The following is a 19,686-nucleotide window of genomic DNA, read 5'->3' as shown; positions in this document are numbered from 1 at the left end:
TGGTAAAACAGCCATAAATCATGCTGTCATATTTAAGAATAATGGAAATTTTTTTTTATCTATTAATCCAGGTGAAGGTCATAGCAAGGAAACTGGAAAACACAGACCTGAATAAGCTACCTTACTGCTCCCTATGTTGAGGCTTGTGATGTCCTTAAAAGACAAACTTACAGACCACTCCACTCTACCAGGGATGGACAACTTGAACAGAAACAGAACTGAGTGTTAGGAGCAGTTAGGAGCAGAGAACAGAGTTAAACTAGAGTTATCGAGGCAGAAAATGTATTAAAAATAGAGAATATCTACTATGTCTTTACATCACTTCTTTTTTTTTTCTTGCACAGAATCCCATCTTCTGGCTATATGCATGATGAACCTGCTCTGCAGATCAATTGGTGAATGACGCTCTTGCTAGTAAGATTTTTCTTCTCTCTCTCTCTTCTTCTTTTTTTTTTTTTTTTTTGCAAAGGTTGGAGGGTATGTAACCACAGAGAGAGGGGGTAACATGAAGAGAAAGTGGGTTCTCATGACCAAGGAAACTGAAGGAATGATTTTCTCTGACACTAACAATGAGTTCTTGTATGATTCAGAGCAGATCACTTAAGGAAAAGGTTATTGTTTTAGGGATCCTGCATCACGGTAAGGGTTCAAGTGTGACCTAGCTCCTGTAACGTATAAAGGTAGCCTAAGCTCAGCCTGCCCAGAAGGTCCTTTTGCTCTTCTACAATGGATGCTATGTYGCAAGAGCAGACGGGGTTCACAGTCACTTTAGTTACATGACTCTTTGCTAAGGGGTAATGTAGGGTCCAGTCCTGGCACTCCTCAAAGGTAGCCTTGAACCTGTGTATGAGGAAGGATTTTCATCTACACAAGTCTGCAAGGCAAGATTTTATTCAAGTGCTGACTCAGGCATAATGTATACACAGCATGTTTTTCATTTACTGGTTGCCCAAAATGAGACAGAGCCAGGGCTGCAGAAATGCTGAACAATCATAGCTACACCTGTATGCCAGATATAAGTATTATAAAATGTCTAGTACTGAAAAAAGGTTCTTAGGTATCTTAACTTGGATGTACAAAATTAGTGAATGTTTTTGGAACATGGTGACATTAATTTAATTGCAGTCCAGTTCTCTGATCTGAAGTATGAGGATGATACAGACACTACTCTGACAAGTGTATTCTGCAGCATTATAGGGTGATGGAGTAACATCAGTACCACAAACATATCAAATGAAACTATTAATTGTCAGAATTGGTGCTAGGATTGAACTGAATATGATCTGTGATGACATACTAAACAAGACAAATACAAATAGATATTGAATAAACAGTGCCCACTGAGCTTAATATCCATTAGAAATGATAGTATCTTCACATATAGTTATCATAAGAAATATACAGGACAAATCTAAATCAAGACAGAATGGGCAATTTTAATGTAAGAATTTTCTTAGCTTTTCCTTCCTCTTATAATTTTTAAGTTCTGTTAATGTGCTTTAAGTAAATATGTATAGTTTTTCTTAGTGCAGTGTAATATGGACTACAGTCAGTTGAGTTGCAGTGTTTCACATGATTTTAGTTCAAAGCCTATAGCCAGCTTAGATTTTTCAGCACCCTCTAGAGTAAGCAGGAAGCTCTGGCAGCCTTTCCTTTCATCTTGTGGAAAGAATATCTTAAATAGCCAAGGCACCATATTCATCTTTTTGCCTTTTTATTGAACTTCCTAAAAATCTAAACATTTAAACATGGTTATGGAAGTATGGAAAAGAACTAATTTGAAACATGTTAAATCATTAAATAAATGATCGTATCATTAAAATAGTTCTTAAAATGCTTTCAAATGAAATCCCCAGTGTAAAAAAACCCAACTAAACAAAACCTGTCAACCAGCAACCAGTGATAATATTCATACTGAAGTGTAACATTACAAGCCTGTGCCTGATGTTTTACCTGCTGTGACTGCAAAAGTAGTACCTGGAAGATGTACTACAAGGCTAAACACTCTTGAAAGACAAGTAAGTATCTCTGCTGGCTGAACAGTTATCGTGTATATGAGACAGGGTCAGCTCAGGCTGCCTCTGTCACAGATTCTCCAAGTTGCTGTCTACTGAATCCCTTTCTCTTCTTTAGGATTTTTATACCATTTTACACTGGTGTTTTTTTCTTGAATCCTTGAGCTGCTCCCTAATCCTGTATCAATGATCTCACCTTGGTCTGCAATTTTACTTGTCTTATTTTGCACGATTCTGTTTTATATACTTTCTCACAGTTCTTTTTCACAACTCAGCAAATTCCTTAGAAGTCTGATCCAATTCTGTGTAACTAGTCTGTGTCAAAACTAGGCCCTGGATCACAGACAGCTGAATCCCTAGGATGAGGGTATTGGGGTTACACCTGAGGAGACACTAAAATATAATGAACGCCCACCTATTCTCCACCCTGACCCCAGCCATCACTAGTCTTCTGCTTTGGCCCAGGTGTTTCCAAAGACTGGCACACTATTTACACACAGTCTGAGCTGTTTTAGAGGTGTGTTATGCAACTGCTATTGAAAGGAAATACCACCTCAGCAGACCTACCAGCTTTCACAAATGCGTAATTTAGGAGGTCTCCTGGACTGCTTTGTTCACCGTTGGCGAAACATGCTGGAATTCTACTGCAGCAAGGATACAATAAAGAGTAAATAACGTGCTAACAGGAAACTAAAGACTGCAGAATTTACAATCTTTTGTTTCTAAAATTATAATTTTGGTTTTCAAACAGCAGCATTAAACTGCTGAGGAAAGGGCAACCTTTCCCCTATCAGTTTACACTGGTAATTCATTATTCATTACACAGAATTAGAGAGCTTAACTGGAGGTCTTTGAGAGAGGTCTTGAGCAATACACTTTAGAAGCTGCGTAGTTAAGATGCTGTTGGTTCTTTCCAAGTAAAAAAATAACTTGCTTTATAAAAAAGTTTGACAGCTTTTTTTTGGTTGTATTAATTTGTTTGAAAGAATATTGCAAACAATTTGAACATGGGTTTCAGGTTTGGAAGTTACAGCTGATACAGAGCTTTTTATTATTATCATTACTAATGCCATAATATGTTTGCTGCTGCAACCAAAAACTTTGTTAAACAGGTTGGTGATGGAGGAAGATTAGTTCCTGTGCCCAGTCTCAGTGAAGCTGATAAATACCAACCTCTGAGTCTTGTAATTAAGAAAAGAAAATGTCTTTCAAAAAAGTCTAAATTTGCTTCAACACCATTCACATTAAAAGACATCCTTCAAGGGGAGAAAGAAATTTCTGCGGGTAAGTTTTCTATCTTTCTTTAAAGCTGAAAAATGTATGTTTTTCAGTAAATACAGAACAGTAGTTATAGTTGAACCTTGTACCGGTAGTATGATGGTTCTTTAGCACATTTGTAAGAAAGTTCATCTCTGTTACTCATGTAATAAATATTTAGGAAAAAAGTACAAGTCAAATATTGATTGAAATACAAAACATGACTTTCTGGAAAAAGTGTGAAAAAATCAATTATATTGACAACCCTTTTTATTTTCTGTACTAATACATAACAACTTCAGTTAAGCCTTATGTTTTTTCAAAAATCACAAGAGATTCCTGATAAATGTATTAATGTATGTTGCTTAATTGCTACTTAAAATTTGTATGTTTTAATATTCACCTTGCTCTATATATTCACTTTTGAATATCTATGACACAACTGAGCCAATGGTCTCAGTTCTGCAGTTATTTCATGCTTGCATTCCCTTGTGCTGACTTACTGAATTGGCCTCTACACAGGCCCAAACATTTGACAACAGCTATCTGACTGAAGCAATGGGATTTTCAAAAGTTTTTTCCATGTTTGTAATCTTTCTCATATATTTAAAGAATTTAACTGTGTTTAAATTGCCTTTGCTGTGAAATACCATAATGTTTGAGGAGATTCTATCAGAATTAGAAGCTGCAAAATTGAACTATACTGCCTGTATTTATTTCCCCTCTTTTTCTTTGAAAAGTCCATGTAATTAATATCTACATGCTATATTTTCTGAAATATTTTCATTGCTTTATTTTCCAAAATAAAAAATAGCTCATTAAAAAAAAGAATTAGAAATTTTACTAAGACAAGGCAGTATGTGTACAGGAAGACAGAAATATCAGTTGACCCCACATACAGGTGATATCGGGACAAAAGCAAGATGAAAAATATTAGAATCCTGCTAATCCTATTAGTCCTACTACATTCAAGACAAGTCAGCTAGCTTACTTGGCTGAGTAAAACATTGCAGAATCTCATTAAAAAGTCTGAATAAAAGGTTGTAAAATCTCATTAAAAAGTCTGAAAAAACCTTAACAGTCTTTTCTGTAAAGGTTAGATGTCATGAGCAGAATGTACTATCCTTTAACATAAGGAAATAACTTTGTAATTGAATTTCCATTTTTTTGTAATAAATACAAGCATTTTCAATCTTCTCAGCATTATAAAAAATATATGAAACTTTTTGTTGTTAAAAATAAATAGGATTTATACTAGGTGATTTTATAATGTCACTTTATCAAAAAACCTTCAAAGAATCAAAAAGGATGGCATAAAACCYTGATTATCAAATGTATTTAGATGCCTAATGCCTGTATTTTATCTGCTCTATTCATATTAACATGGCAACCAACAAGTTCTTTTTTTTTTTTTCTGGTAGCATAACAGAAATATGTTGAAAGGTACAGGGAAAGCATTATAAAAATGCTTTGAAGCTACCCTTTTATTTTACAATAAATGCATGCAAACTTTCAAGTAAGTCAGAATTGGTCTATTGTTTTCCTTCAAAATAAACTGACATAGTCTCTGGAAACATTAGGTATATACCCTTACCATATGGAAAGTGTGGTAAGTCTTTCTAATTGTCACATGTCAGGTAAAAGGCAAAATTAATGTTACTGGCAGGCCTAAGTTTCATTCATTTATTGCAGAAATGAAGAACAAATTTAGGTTCATTTGTACTACATACCTATACAAAATTCAGAAATCACTAACTTTATTTACATGGGAAATATTTGTAAGTAACTTAAAAAATTTGATTTGGACAAAAAAATAGAAAGAAGGAAAAATTACCTATGTAGTGCAAGTCTGCACAAGGAATTGTGTAGTACCAACGCCATACTCAAGTAATTAGTAAAGTGACATGACATCTACAGTGGCTAGGCTGGCTTTCAGTTTGTTCCTAGATTTGATACTCTGTGTGGTCTCCATGAAGTCATTTTCTTTGTGTTTCAGAGTCTCTGTCATTAAACCCAGACCACTGCTTATCTGCTTATGCAAAGAAACAGCATACTTACCATTAATTCTCCTAAAGTACTTTCACCCATACATACACAAATATAGAAATAGCCCTAATCACAGTCACATGTCTAGGACATGTCACATGCAAGACTGTGGGCACAGCTCTGCTAATGAGAGGCACAGGAATCCCTTACACCCCTAACAACCTCTTTTCCAATTAGTAGTAATCGGTAGTAACACTGATAACTAAGTGCACCATGTTGGTGTGAATCTCACATCAAAAGAATAAAGTTTCAGGTTAAGCACTGTAAGAACAGTACAATTTACTCTGTTTTTAAATTTATTCTATTAAAAATTTAAGATAATCATTGTCTACAAATGTAGAACGCTATATAAAAATACTGCATTCAGACTCTTCAATACAGTGACTATCTTCTTTTACTCAGGTGTCTCATCCTACCAGTTGCTCAACTATGAAGATAAATCAGATGTTTCGCTCAGTGGTAGAAGAGGAAATCAGATAATGAACGATGTTGGTTTTGATGTTGCTGGATCAGATTCTATTGCCTTTAAAGCTTCATTTGGCATAGTGACCAAACATGAGGTTGAAGTACCAACACTACTTAAAGAACTTAATACAAGGTTACATTATATATATTGTTTTCTGGTTCCATAATTAAATTTTGTGCAGTTAGGTTGAACCTCTGAACAAAATCACATTAATACAGAAATAGTTAGGTTTTGATTATTTTTAGGCAATCAATAACAGTCACAATAGTTTTTAAAGCTTCTTAAAGGTCTAAAGAGTCTCAGGTTAGATCACTGTGATTAGACACACGACCTTCTGCATAACAGAGGCTATAGACTTCTTCTGGATTAAGTCTTTGAATTACAGTGCATCCTTTAGGAAGAAAGGTATTAAATAATATCTAGAGAGGAAGAGTTCATCAAAACCCTTATGTATGTTATTCTACACTACTGAAAATTCAAAATTTACTTTAAATGACATTATCTACCTTCAGCTTTCAGAAATAGGATCATTCCTCTGCCTTCATCTGATGAACTGGAGAACCATATGTTGCCAAAATTATTGCCAGTGTAGGTACTTCAGGATTTTTTGAGGTTATTACTCAACCTTTCCTTTGAAAAGCAAAACAGATTTATCTGCTTGAGTTTTTTTCATTATGTGCTACGGTTCTTCTCTAAACACAGTCCAATTTTTAAAACACCTTTTTTGAACTGTGGACACTGAAACTGAACTCAGCGTTCCTGTAGTGTTGGTGCAAATGCCAAACTCATAGGTATATAATGCGTTTACTTTTAGGTGATATTCTTCTGTTTATACGTTCAAGGATTACTGCCTGGTCACCGTGTTGCCCCTGTGAATCCCAGTGTTGCATCCCAGTAAATTACTCACTGTGCATAGCTTGACATTTGGTATATTCAAATATATATTGCTTGCTTCTACTTATTTATTGAGTGGTGCAGGTCATTTTGTATCTGTAACCCTGTCTTGTACTATACTTACCTTTTCCTTTGTTTGTAACCTCCAAACATTATCATTAATAATTGGGGGTGTGTGTTCTTGTTTCTTGATAAAAATATTTACTATTACAAGACTAAAAACCAGTGCCTGTAGAGATCCTCTAGAAATGCACTTGTTTGATGAACATTCCATGTTTATAGTTACTTTTTGACACCTGTCAATTAGCCAGATTTTAATCCATTTAGTATATGCCAGCTTCTGTATGTATGTTTTAGTTTTCTAATCAAAATATTCTATGCTCAAATGCTTTATAGAACCCCAAAGTATAGCATTAAAGTTATTGCTTTTATTAATTGGACTCATAACTGTATTAAAAAAGATCTGGTTTCCATAAACCCTTATTGGCTGACATTAATTACATACCTCTTAAAAAAATCTATATTAATTAGTGTCTGTGTTGACAGTTACTTAACTGTACTTAAGAACAGTGTCAGGAGGATAGACTTATAATTTTCTAGGATGTCCACTTACCCTTTTTAACATTGGTACATTATTAGCTTTCTCTGAATTTTTTTGGTGCTTCTGCTCCCAGTCACTAAAAATCAACGTTAAGGTTCCTGAGACCTCCTCAGCCAGCTGTTTCACAGATACGAGACAGAAGTTACGGTGATTTACTGGTTTAAAGTTACTAATTATATTAGCTGCTTTGTAAATTGCTACTAATCTCTGAATTTCCTTCCTGCCTCTTGATTTTAGAAAAATAAATTTTGATCATTGTCTAGTTCATCAATCAAGAAAAAGTAGGATGGAAATTTTGTGCGTGGTCATGGAAAGTATTAGAACTACAAGGCAGTGCTCATTAACTGTCCATACTGGAATGCGTGGAGAGACAATGAGGGTAAATATGTTTGTCAAAGTTTTGTAACTAAAAAAAAAAAAAGTTCATCTTTATAGATGTTTATGGTTGGATTTAATCACATTTTTACTGATGTAATCTCTGAAAGACTCTAAAGTAAATCAATATTATTGCACTGATGTAAATTGAATTAGAACTTGTTTTTTATTAGTATTGCTTTTGTGAATGAGGGATGGGAAATTCATGAAAGGATGACTAGGCAATGAGCCATTGCTTTGAGTGAAGTCTCAGCAAAAATGTGGAAATTACTTCTTTTTACTTTCAACCTCCAATAAACATATCTTTCATTATTACGTTCATCTTCTATAACTCATTACAACTTCGGGTTGTTATTAATACAACGGTCAGCGTCTTGCTCCCTGTTTTATATGCTCTTGAAAGTTCTCCTAGTCGTCAGTTGGCTTTGGACTGGGTACATGTCCTTTTATTTGAGGGTTGTGAGCGAGTTGTTAGAGGCAGGGGATATAATAGGGGGATTGGTTTCAGGTGGTCAGAGAGCTAAGGTTTATTGGGAATCAGGTCACTGGAAAGATAAAGACATGGAATTGACCAAGATTCTCATGCACACACACACAAGATTATCGGTGTGTTTGAATAATACAACTTACAAATCTTCTGAAGTTTGCCCATTACTAGTATTTATGAATCATTCACATAATTCTCAATGACCATGATGCAAGTTAGGTTACTGTCTCTTTAGCAAACTTTGTTAACATGCACAGTTGTTAATATAAAACTCCTTAGTTGTGAAATTTGATGTTCAATTTCAAAGGTTCCTGCTTGCATTACTATTCCCAATATATATAGTTAAGCTATTATTCTGTTTATTTTTTCATTTCAATTTGAAAATTTTTTTCTTTTAATACTTTTCTAAATCACAGTTTCACATTATTGAAGATCAAAATTGTAAAGGACGGGACAAAGCCATTGTTTTTCCTGCACATACAACTATTGCATTTAGTGTGTTTGAACTTTTTATTCATTTGGATGGTAATTTTGGTAAGTGACATGCATTACTGTAATTACTGCTATTATTTATAGAAGCCTGAGTTTTTAAAACAGTTTTTTTGATCTTGGTATACATAAGCCCCAATCCCATAAAATGCAATGCCTCTTCCTTAATTTTATGAACATAAGCAGTCTGACTTGAAAAGGGACACAATTCTTGAAAAGATAAACAATGCAGACATTAGAAAATAGTCTGTCATGGAAAGAGTTTTAAAAGTTAAGTATGACCTTTAAAAAATTTATCTTTTTTAAATCCCACAGTTGAATGGAACAAAAATAATGTCCTTACTTTCTGGCCTTTAAGGAACTGGCTCATAAGACCATCTGATCATTTTCACATAGAATGGGAAAGTAAAAACCCCAAGCAAAGAAGAAAGTACGCAGAACTTGCAAATCAAACCAATATTTTTTCTGTCAGGGCTTTAACTTCAGTCTCATAGATCATTACCACATTTGGTTATCTGAAGATATTTACAAAGAAATAACCCCAATTACTCAAAACAAATACAAAATTTTACATAGCTCCTATAAGTTATTCTTTTGTGGATAGGATAGACCTTACATATTCACATTATTTTTCAATATTTCTTATCATAGCCTGTAACTAATTAAATTGTAGACTATAACATTATCAGTGCTATCAATACTGTTTGTAATGATGCAGAAATTCAATTTTAGGGTTTGATCTAATTCTTAATAATATCAAATGTAAAACTCTCTTTTGACTTAAATAATGTTAGCTAAAGTTTAACAGCCAGCTTCACATGTACTTAAATACAGAGATCTCTGTGATAGTCAGTCAACTGTTACAGAAAATGCTTGACGCTATAGTTAACACTATTTTTTTTTTTTTTAATAGCAAAACCAGTAAGACATCATTTGGGAAATAGTTTTTATCTCTTCAGATGTATGCAACACTATTTGTTCTAGAAGTTGCAAATAGCTCCGTATCATTTGGCACACACAGTATCTGACTTCCGTGACAGAAACTCTGCATTTTAGAGCAGTTATGCTAAATTATGAGATACCTTTACATTTCTGTAAAAATTTTAAATATATTCCAAAACAGGCATAATTATGGGTTTAAAAGTAAGAGATTAATATAGTACAGTATTTCTTTACATTCATTTACATAAGCTCAACATCAATTTCAATTTTGGAAGTGTTTTGATTTTACTTTACCTTTGTGCAATGGTAGGTAGATGCATTAGATTTGCTAAAGTCATTGTCAGTGAAATAATCAATGAAACTGGTATTCGTATTTGCACAATTAAAGAGAATTCTCAACTGAGACACATGTGTTTTCAGTTCTTTATAATTAACCATCCATATATTTCACTGTAAATCTTTTAAGTTATGGATAGAAACTTGGGTGACACTTATTTTTATCTAAAAAATCAGTTTTTGCCGTTAATTCTGTGTTGAATGCGATCACTACAGAATTCAGAGCAAGCCTTGCTTATGATTTTTCATTTTTAGTTTCAAGTAAGATTATGGACATGTTTCTCCTTCAGAAGTGAGACTTCCATTTATACGATGTTGACTGTCTTGGCCCCTTAACATGACCAGAAATTGAGCAAAATAGAAAAAAAAATCTTACCTAATACGCTGTTATAAACCACTAAAGTTCTGAAATTAATTAACTGATATTCTATCTCATTGAATCTCTCCGTTGCATTTCATTCGGTGAGCTATTACTATGCGCAAACTTGTATTAGAAAGTGGTCCTATTCATTATAAACATTAGCAAAGCTCTATTTTATCACTGTAAGCTTTATAAACCTATTATAAAATAGAAAAACATATTATGGTAAGCTGTGTTGTACAACTAGCATTTTTCTATTTCATCTAAAAACTTTATAAAGATTTCTTCTACAAACTTACTTTTCTTTATTACAGAACTCTGTGTGACTCCAATTTCAAAAGGAGGATTTGAAAAAGAGAAATCTGGATCATCTTCACTGAACAAATTAAGGATGTTGAGGAATAATCTGTTTCATCGAAGTATGACATTTGATATTTATAACTAAATGTCTTGATCAATGCATGAAGCTTGTATTTTTAATTTTGTGTGCAAGATTCAACATATAATCAAGAGCAAATTTCATTAAAATGTACCTCATTTTAATTTCTTATCTATCAAAATGATTGTAAAGTTCTTGAAAGTTATATTGAGATATTCTGACTTTTTCACAAATAATAAATTTATGGTTTTGTTGTTCATTAAAACTCAAATCTTTTAAAAAATGTACGGCTGATGATAAACTGATATAGAGTTTTATACAATTAACTTCAATTAAAATTAAACCTGTTTCATGTGTTTGCAGTTTACAAACAATATTGGGTAATTCCAAGTCATAACATATAAATTATACTTCATGGGCAAAGCCTTTATGATTAAGTAAGTTTATATATTAAATGATGTTAATTTAAGTATTAGAATGCACTCTTTGGGGTGTATCTTCACAGGGCAGGGAAATGGGCAAGATACCATCATAATTTTCTTTTCTCACTCTAACAGATACGAACACAATGTTCTGGTAAAACTAAGTCTTTATCACTGTATGTAACTATACTTTCTGCAGGCTGCCTCTGAAAATGTGCCACTCAAATTTGGRGATTTATTCACATGAATGTAGAACAAGATCCTATTTTTGAATACTTCTTGGTCTAAGTATTGTGGAAAGCTGCAAATTGGAGAGTGAAGATAAATCCTTAAAAAAAGATGCTCTGTTTAAGTGACCTTGCTCCAATTTATCCAGTTCTTAACCCAGGGCCTTTATGGTCTAAGCCTTCAGTGCTGCTTCAATCTGCTGTAAGGGATAGATCTTTGGGGGTATAACACATCTCACTTAGTTGTAGCTTCCTAAAAGTTTGTTGCTTAATCTAAACTAGTCCATCACTGAAGAGAGAGGAGAAAAGTAGTTCCAGAAGTGATTTCTTCCTGTGGTTTTTAGATGCTCAGAAATCTGGTAAGAGGTCAAAGTGGAGCCCTTCAAATTTTCTAAACATTTTGAGCACTGGCTGTTTTTTGTAAACACTCAAGCATAATTTGTAATCTTTGGAAAACAAAATAAGAAATGAAAAAATAAAAAGAAATTAAAATAGGAGAGTACTCAGCTGTAATTTAGCATCTATTTTTCAAGAGCTTGCCTCATGCCTATCTTTTTAGGTGCTTTTTAAAATAATAGTATTGTACAGGTAATACACAAAAATTCAGAGCGTCTTTTGTGAAGTTAAAGGAAAGTCATCTCCCAAGGCTTCTGATGGAAAGTAACCTTCGATGTGTAAAGCTTATAATGGTTTCATAAATCAGTTATTACGACCAGTAGATTAACAGATTGTTTTGTAAATAATTGATAATATAAACAATTGCTATGTTTGTGCATTCTTTTTCAGATAAAAGAGTAGTGGATACCATTGCTAACTCTGATACTTACTTGGAGGACCTTTTTACAGATTATTATGAAAAAGCTGCAAGCATGACTGATCTCTCTACAAGCTATCTCAGAGAAGGGGCTCATATCCGAATAAATTTACTTAATAACAACATCCCAAAAGGTCCCTGCATCCTTTGTGGAATGGGAAGTTCTAAAAGGGAGACAGTCTATGGATGCCTAGAATGTTCTTTTAATGGACAAAAATATGTACGACTGCATGCTGTGCCCTGTTTTGACCTCTGGCATAAGAGAATAAGGTAACTGATCTAGGTAAGTGCCTGTTGTTGCAGACACGGGCATAAATGTGCCACAATTTTTTCAAAATTAGTACATTTGACTTGAGTTCTTTAAATGTAAAATAGTGAAAGTGCAAAAAATTTTATTACACTACTGTTATTTCCAAATGATTTGCTTCACAAATACAAATAATGACTTTAATTACTCAAAAAAGCCCTAGTGCATTCCCTGACATTTTACTTTTCTTCTTTCTAGCACTTTCTCGTTTCATCATTCATGATAATTAAACATGGACTTTTAAACTAAATTTTATGTTAGATTATATGCTAGAACTTATTTATAAATAAGCTGTTTACACAAACTTGTTCTTAAATCCAAAGATGTTGCACCTTTATCTACACTGGTGTATGATGGTAAAATGAGAAAATGTGTTAATAATTTAGTGTTCTCATGAATGTTTAATTGAAGTATCAGATTAAAAAACATGTTAAAAAAGTTCGCTCAGTCTAACGTTTCATTTATAAAAGGGAACAACTAAACCTGGGGATASGAGTTTCATATTAGGATGTGATTACCATATGTCAGTAGTTTGTTTAGATTACAAAAAAGTACCAGCCATTCCACATTTTGCATTTGGATTTTAGATTGTATCTGCTCTTGACTTTTGTGCCTGTTATGTGTTTAGAAAACATTTTTTAGCAGAAAATGTTTATAAAAATATTAGACCTAGATACTCGGGTGGGAAGGTTTAATCCATGGACCATAACTGCAAAAACTTAAGTTTGTGTTGTTGAGAATATATACGCTAGAGGGCACTGCAGAATTGAGTCTCAACAACCATAAACACACATTAGAAGTGCTATTGATGGGTATACTATCCAGCCTCTTCTCATGCTATTTTAAAGTGAGAAAACAATTGGTTTTTTTTCCCTACCTTTTAGAATGATGTTAAAGATAAGCCATGTATGGAAGCCTTTTTATTTGTGCTGCCATTTTCACTATGTACATCTAATTATTACATGTTGAAATAACACTGCAATCACTTTTCTCACTAGAAATTAAAAGATGTTACTCAAGAGTTATGATGACACTCATATAAGAGAAACAACCAACTATCCAGAATTACTGTCTGATATTAACTGTAATTGTTCTTCGCATTTTTTCAATGTGAGGGAAAACAGAATCACGCCCAGATATCTACTCATGGCTATACAGAGCATCTCCCATCATGTTCAATCTCATTCAAATAAAACACAATCTGATAGATTTTCAACTTTGTGCTGTTGAATGAATTGGCTAATTTTATTATGAATTTTATTAAGATTAAAGTTTAAAAATTCACTTACAATACTGAATTTTCATGAGCACCAAATTATTCAACTTAGTATTACACCACAGAGGTTATTTTATGTTCCTTTAAAAACCTGTTTTTCTCTTTAAATTCTATAGACAGCATTCATTTATTCTAAGACTTTTAATAGTTAAATTTGCTGCATAAATCTCCAAAGCAGTAAATGGTAATTCCTAGAGAATCTGGCCTAAAAGCCAGCAGAAACCCTACAGAGTTTTAATAAATTTTCCCTCCTGAGAGTCTGTTTTCCCATTTTGTTCTACAGGGTATTGGAACTGATGAATACTTCTAACTATGTCAACAGGTATTGGAACCATTTTTTTGTGCCCGATAGGACAGAAACAACTGTTTTGATCAGTGATTTACACTGAGCAATATTGTAGATTAGGACATGACAAAAAACTAATAATAGATCATGCTGTTTTCCAATTTTATTTCTTTCTGTTGTAAAAATCTATCACACATTTGACTAATTGAGTGTTAAAAACAAGATTTTTACAATCACCTTAAGAGATATAAAAAGATGCTATAAAAATGTAAAAAATTCTGTGACAAAGAATTATTTTGCAAATTTTTTAAATTCAATGTCCAGAAAACAGCCAAAGATTTTGTAAGTACTTAGAGTTCATCATGCTGATAGACATTGTACTCTTTTGCTGATATGAAACCATCTCCATCATGGTCATTCTTCTTGAATATATCAGCTAAGATTTCATCATGGACTGAGGGATGACGTTTTTTGCCATCTCTTGCAAATTCTTCCTTCAAATACTGGCTTATCTAAAAGAAAAGGAAAAAAACTGAGTTTGCTGCGTGTGTCACAAAAATTAGTGTATAGATACACTTCTAATCAAAATAACTTTATATATTCTAAAAAATCCCAATATTTCAAATTCCATAGCAAAACTTTGTCAAACCTCCCCAAAATGTTAAGCAGCCTTTAAATTTGAGGGGGTGTAACACTCATTAGCAGAGATAACAGAAATTTTCAAGAAGTGGCTGCCATTAAAACTTCTGGCACTTTCTGAATTTGTACTAAGCAATAATCTACATCCAAAAAGTACCATCATTTTTCTGGCAATTTAAAGAGTGTCAGAAGCAGAAAGAGTCCAGATTAATCTCTGGCTTGTTTCTCAGGAACACCAAGGACACAAACTGTGTCCAAGAAACTGAGTAAATATTCAGGCATTTTTTTAGTGCTGAGTTCTGCACTGTTTTGGCTTTTAGGCCAGGAGTACTCCACAGCTACCTTCAAGCACACTTGCGATATAAACATGACCTACTGTGACTGCTGTGCAGACAGGTAAGTTTGTTTCCTAGTAAGTCTGAGGCATACCATCATATTGAAGCAAACGTCAACATTGCACAGTGTAGTCTGTGTAAGTATACAAAAGCTTTACATGATAACTGAAGCAGCGGCAGCTCATGTAAAGGTAACAGTAATTAACTATATCTATGGTTTATAAATATGACCTATTCCAAATTAGTTACATCATATTACCTCAAGTTGAGAGAGCTTCTTGTCACTGTCCTTGTCTATTTGATTAAATGCTTCAACACTGCGTGGTCCCTTATTTACTGCATAAAGTTCAATCTCAAAGATCAATGTTGCATTGGGTGGAATCTTGCCCTGTGCTATGAATATAAAAAAAAAGCATTTAAGAAATAAGACACTGTGGTCAGAGATCACACATGACAAATGCACACATAAAGTGTCTTATTTTTCTGTTATGGAACGTTGTATTAATATGCAGATCAATTTGGTAACAGAATGACAATCTAAACCCTGAATTTAAATATTACACAGATAGAGGGGAGGATTGTTTAGGTTCTGGCAAAACAAAAAATGCGACTGGTTGAACAGGTCACTGTTAAATAAAATACTTTTGAGAGAGATTTGGAAACAATATACTTCCCTGAACCAAAACTAAATTGCTCATATCGATTCAGATATTTTTTTAAATTAAGATATATACAACTTCAAGAAGGATTTGCATATCATGAAAAACAAATCATATTTCTGAAGTCCAGACCATTTTACATACTGTCATATGATGGGCTTCACACTGAGAGATTGACCCTAGACATATGCCTTTATTTAATATCTCCAATCTGATTTTGAAAGATTAAAGTACTAAAGCAATGCTCGTATGTAATTTTTGCCTGAGGGGACAAGCAGATAATATCAGGTTTTACAAACTTCCTATGAGATTACACCTATGGTTAAAAACATTATGCAAAATAGTGTTTTAAATATGCAACCTGTTAGAAAGAAGCAACAGAAAGCAAGTTCAGATTCGCAAAAAGATGAACTAGTGGATATTTTGTTTGGTCCCAGAAAAGAAACTATGGTAGGCTTCATTATTCTTGTGTCAAAGCATTATCCGATATCTGATGTAAAAGAAACTGCCTATAAACACAGGTCATTGTACCGTGCATCTGGCCATAAAATAAAATAAAATAAAATAAAATAAACCTCACACAGGATACTGAAAAAAACCAGGAACAAACTAACAGGGTGTAAAAATCAAGCCAAAACAGCGTCTAAAAATCATGCAGTGTACAATTAAAATGTAAACATGCAAGTTGCTTCTATCTTTAGCTAAAGCTAGTGAGTATGACATTGTAACCTCAGAATTTTGACAGAAGTTAATTTTGAACTTGTGCCCATCCTTCAAGCTGGAGAACAGGTAAAGAATCTACTTTGTTTATAAACAGAAGGCAAACAAAACTATTACTTGCACTTCTCATCTAAAATATCTATAATAAAGTGATAGGTTTCAGAGTTCAAAAGATTTTGATCTTACAAGCTTTAAATGTGTAGAAATTTTAAATATATCTCAATATATGCTATGGTTTCTACACTACTTATGAAAGAAAGATACAATACTAGAATTCAGTGCCAGTAGTTTTTAAGAATATACATACCAACAGGAAAAGATATGTAAAGACCTAAAAAGCCACATGCATCTTTTCTAATTCAAGATTAGGCAGGCATCTTCCCCAGCATGCAGGAATACGCTGAGACAGAGGACAGGAATGTTGTAGGAAAAAAATACTTTCTCGAAGTCCTACCTAGAACAAATCGTTACAACTAGTATTAGATTTTAAGAACACTTCTGTTTGGTACCAAGTGTTTTTCCTTATTGTTACAAGACTTGCTTATTAAACATTGTTTATGCTCAGAGGCAAAACTCATTGCTAGTAAGCTTTGCTGGCCGCAGTGGAATTGTATCACAGATGAAACTGGTTCATGGGATTCTGACACAACACCATTACGAAGTTATGACCATACAGCAGGAGTTACCTATTCATGGAAACTACAACACCCAAGTTAGAGATGAATTTAAAATATCTAAAATTAGAGTGCTGAAACAGTGCGTAAGACTAGGACTGGAATTATCTATTTTATCTATTTATTTTTATATACTGCACATGTAAGTATCAGAAATTCAACCCCCATTTCATGCATTGTATTATTGCAATTATTATGTAGTCATGACATTGTCCATTAACTACCCAGAATGTAAGCAGTCTTTTAAAGAAATGATTTCTAGTTAAACTGATTCAGTGGCATGCAGTGGATCATATTCCATTTTGCTCAGAAAATGCAGGATTTCATTAAAAGGTTAGGCAGGTAGCATTCACATAATAGAAAGTAAACATGAACAGAATATAATACAGTAAGACAAAAACTGCTTGTATGGATGCCAGAAAAAGATCTTCCTTTTGCTGTCAATTTTTGGCATTGTGGCAATACTCAGAGAAACATGTCAGGTGCCTCATAGTACTGAATTCTGATACAAACTGCAAGGCCTGGCTGTGGGTCTATGGTAAGGACTGCTCAAACTGCACAGGAACGAGCAGGATTAGGTCCCACTGAAGTCATCACCTTAAGCACCCTCCAAAAATAATGGTGGGCCAATTCTTACCAAGTCATTTACAATACTAAATGTTCATTTGAAAATGTAACTAAAACAGAGAAAAGACACGAAGTTCAGTATTAAAACTTTTCTTTTACCGTATCCTTGCTGTCCATATGCTAATGATGGAGGAATGGTCACCTTCCGTTTTTCTCCAGGACACATATTCATCATAGCAATATCTAACCCTTTTATGACTTGTCCAACACCCAGAACGAACCATTTTGGGTGACCTTCATTTTGCGTCCGACTATTAAAAAAAATTGTGAGTGGATAACAATGAATTCATTATTCATATATTTTTTAAGAAAGTAACTTTACTGTTAGCAGTCACACTAAAAAGATGCATTAGATTATTAAAACACAAATAGAGTAGAATGATATTTGAAGTACTAATGCTATTTTTCTGCTATGTCTATCATTCATTGAGGGTCAGATCTTGAGACATGTAAAATGCAACCTCCCTTTGAAATCAAAGAAAAAGTAAAAACCTGACTTCTTAAAAAAAGGGGGGGGGAGGGGAGAGAAGAGAGAAAGATCCAGTCTTTCCGATCATACACACTCCACGCCAGAAACTTCATAGATCTGACAGTCACAAGGTGCTGCTGCAGAAAGTCTGGGAGAGGAGGAGTGCTGAGATCAAGTCACTGCTCAGAAGCGAAAATATCTTCAAGAGTTCTCACCACAGGGTTGTGGGATGGGATGGGGTGGGGTGGAGCACGCAGGCGAGCGTCATGGTGATCTGGCAGTCTTGGCTGCAGTACATACCACCCACCTCTCTGCGCAGTTAAGATGTTCAGTGTTTGACCCAGCTTCTGGTCATATGAGGTAGCCCCAGGGGGGGGAGCTATAGTGAGCTGTGCACAGCAGCACATAGCTCGAAAGTTAAAGTTACTGTATATGCTGTGTATTTTCCTTAGATCATACAAATGGGAGATGAATCAAGATTGTGTAATAAACTASGCTACTGTCTAAAAGACTTGTCAAAATACGGGTAAGGAATGAGGCAGGTACCTAAAAGAGAGAAAAGCCTCTCCCATATAGTTCTGAGCAGGCGAGTCCTGCCTGACTAATAGGACACACCAACATTAAAAGTGAGGCATTGTAAAAATAAAGTTTTTGCACAAGAATTTCTGTGCAAAGAAAGATAAGGCAAACTGAAACAGCCTGAAGATGGATGGATGGGGTGAAATGAAGAGGCAAAAGCATAAATGCTAACACTGGGGCAAAGAAGAAGGCAGCACAGAGGAGGAGAAGGCAGGGAGGTGGCAGAAATATTGCAAACCACTAGTGTAACGTGGCTGCACTGCACAGTGCTATCTGTAAAAGTATAAAGTGTACACTGTACTCAAATTTCTGACAAAAATGCTCAGATTTCTCAGGTCAATCTATGTCCTTGCCAGTAGTTTCCCCCCCAAAATTGAGATTTGTCTACAGATTTCAGCACAGAACAAGGGAGGTGACAATCTGCACGTCTTTTTTCTTTTAGCAAAGGGGTTCTCCATTTTAGGTGCAATTACGGGTTCGCAAAGAGGTTTCTCAGTTCCCTGAGCTGTGCATGTCACCTAACGACCTTCAGGTTCAGACCTCGCTCTCACCTCGAGCAACCCAGCATAAGCGGATTTCAGCACAGGTATCTTTTTATCCTTGCTAAAACCCAGCACTTTCAGCGCTCGACTTACGAAACGACAAGCTGAGATGGGGAAACTGTTCAGGTTGCTTTAATGCAGTTCTCGTTTTGTTTCCAAGCCGCGTCCGGGCCGTGAAAGCACGGGGCGCTTCCGCCGGGCGAGGCGGGGCCGCCGAGTGGGGCGGTGAGCGCAGGAGGGCCCCGGCCCCGGCCCCGGCCCGGCCTTGCCCGCCGCTCCCGGGGCGCCCGGCGCCGCCCTCACCCACCTGCAGTAGAACCGGGAGCCGTCGCTGGCCAGGTAGCCGTCGTAGTGCGCGTTCAGCAGGTCGCCCTTCTTGCTCCGGGTGCTGCACTGCTCGGGGACGTGCAGCACCTCCACCCTCACCTCCTCCGCGGCCTCGGCCCGCGCCGGGGCCGCCAG

At 34.9% G+C, this 19,686-nt stretch overlaps 3 protein-coding genes across 3 annotated transcripts in view; 2 read left to right on the top strand and 1 right to left on the bottom strand.

Annotated features, from left to right (window-relative positions):
* Positions 1-3,091: 3,091 nt before the first annotated feature.
* PJVK (pejvakin) lies at positions 3,092-14,035 on the top strand. Its single transcript, XM_026075739.1, has 6 exons — positions 3,092-3,299; positions 5,721-5,916; positions 7,517-7,658; positions 8,558-8,675; positions 10,584-10,688; positions 12,084-14,035. Exons 1-6 carry the CDS (start codon positions 3,092-3,094, stop codon positions 12,383-12,385), a joined length of 1,071 nt encoding a protein of 356 aa, XP_025931524.1. The 3' UTR covers positions 12,386-14,035.
* A 90-nt stretch (positions 14,036-14,125) lies between these two features.
* On the bottom strand, positions 14,126-19,686 carry FKBP7 (FK506 binding protein 7; the record flags this gene model as incomplete). Its single annotated transcript, XM_026075460.1, has 4 exons — positions 14,126-14,492; positions 15,214-15,347; positions 17,734-17,885; positions 19,532-19,686. Coding segments are annotated over 4 exons (603 nt in total), but the record flags the coding sequence as incomplete, so codon positions are not given.
* The window catches only part of PLEKHA3 (pleckstrin homology domain containing A3), a 15,826-nt gene continuing 15,606 nt past the window's right edge, over positions 19,467-19,686 (top strand). Inside the window, exon 1 of the mRNA XM_026075769.1 lies at positions 19,467-19,563. The gene's annotated coding sequence lies outside the window, so the exon portion shown is untranslated. The remainder of the gene's footprint in view (positions 19,564-19,686) is intronic.

The sequence above is a fragment of the Apteryx rowi genome, unplaced genomic scaffold (assembly GCF_003343035.1).
Source record: "Apteryx rowi isolate R43461 unplaced genomic scaffold, aptRow1 scaffold_110, whole genome shotgun sequence".
NCBI classification, from domain to species: Eukaryota; Metazoa; Chordata; class Aves; order Apterygiformes; family Apterygidae; genus Apteryx; species Apteryx rowi.
The sequence above is the reverse complement of the archived record's forward strand: the minus strand, read 5'-3'. Positions and strand labels throughout refer to the sequence as shown.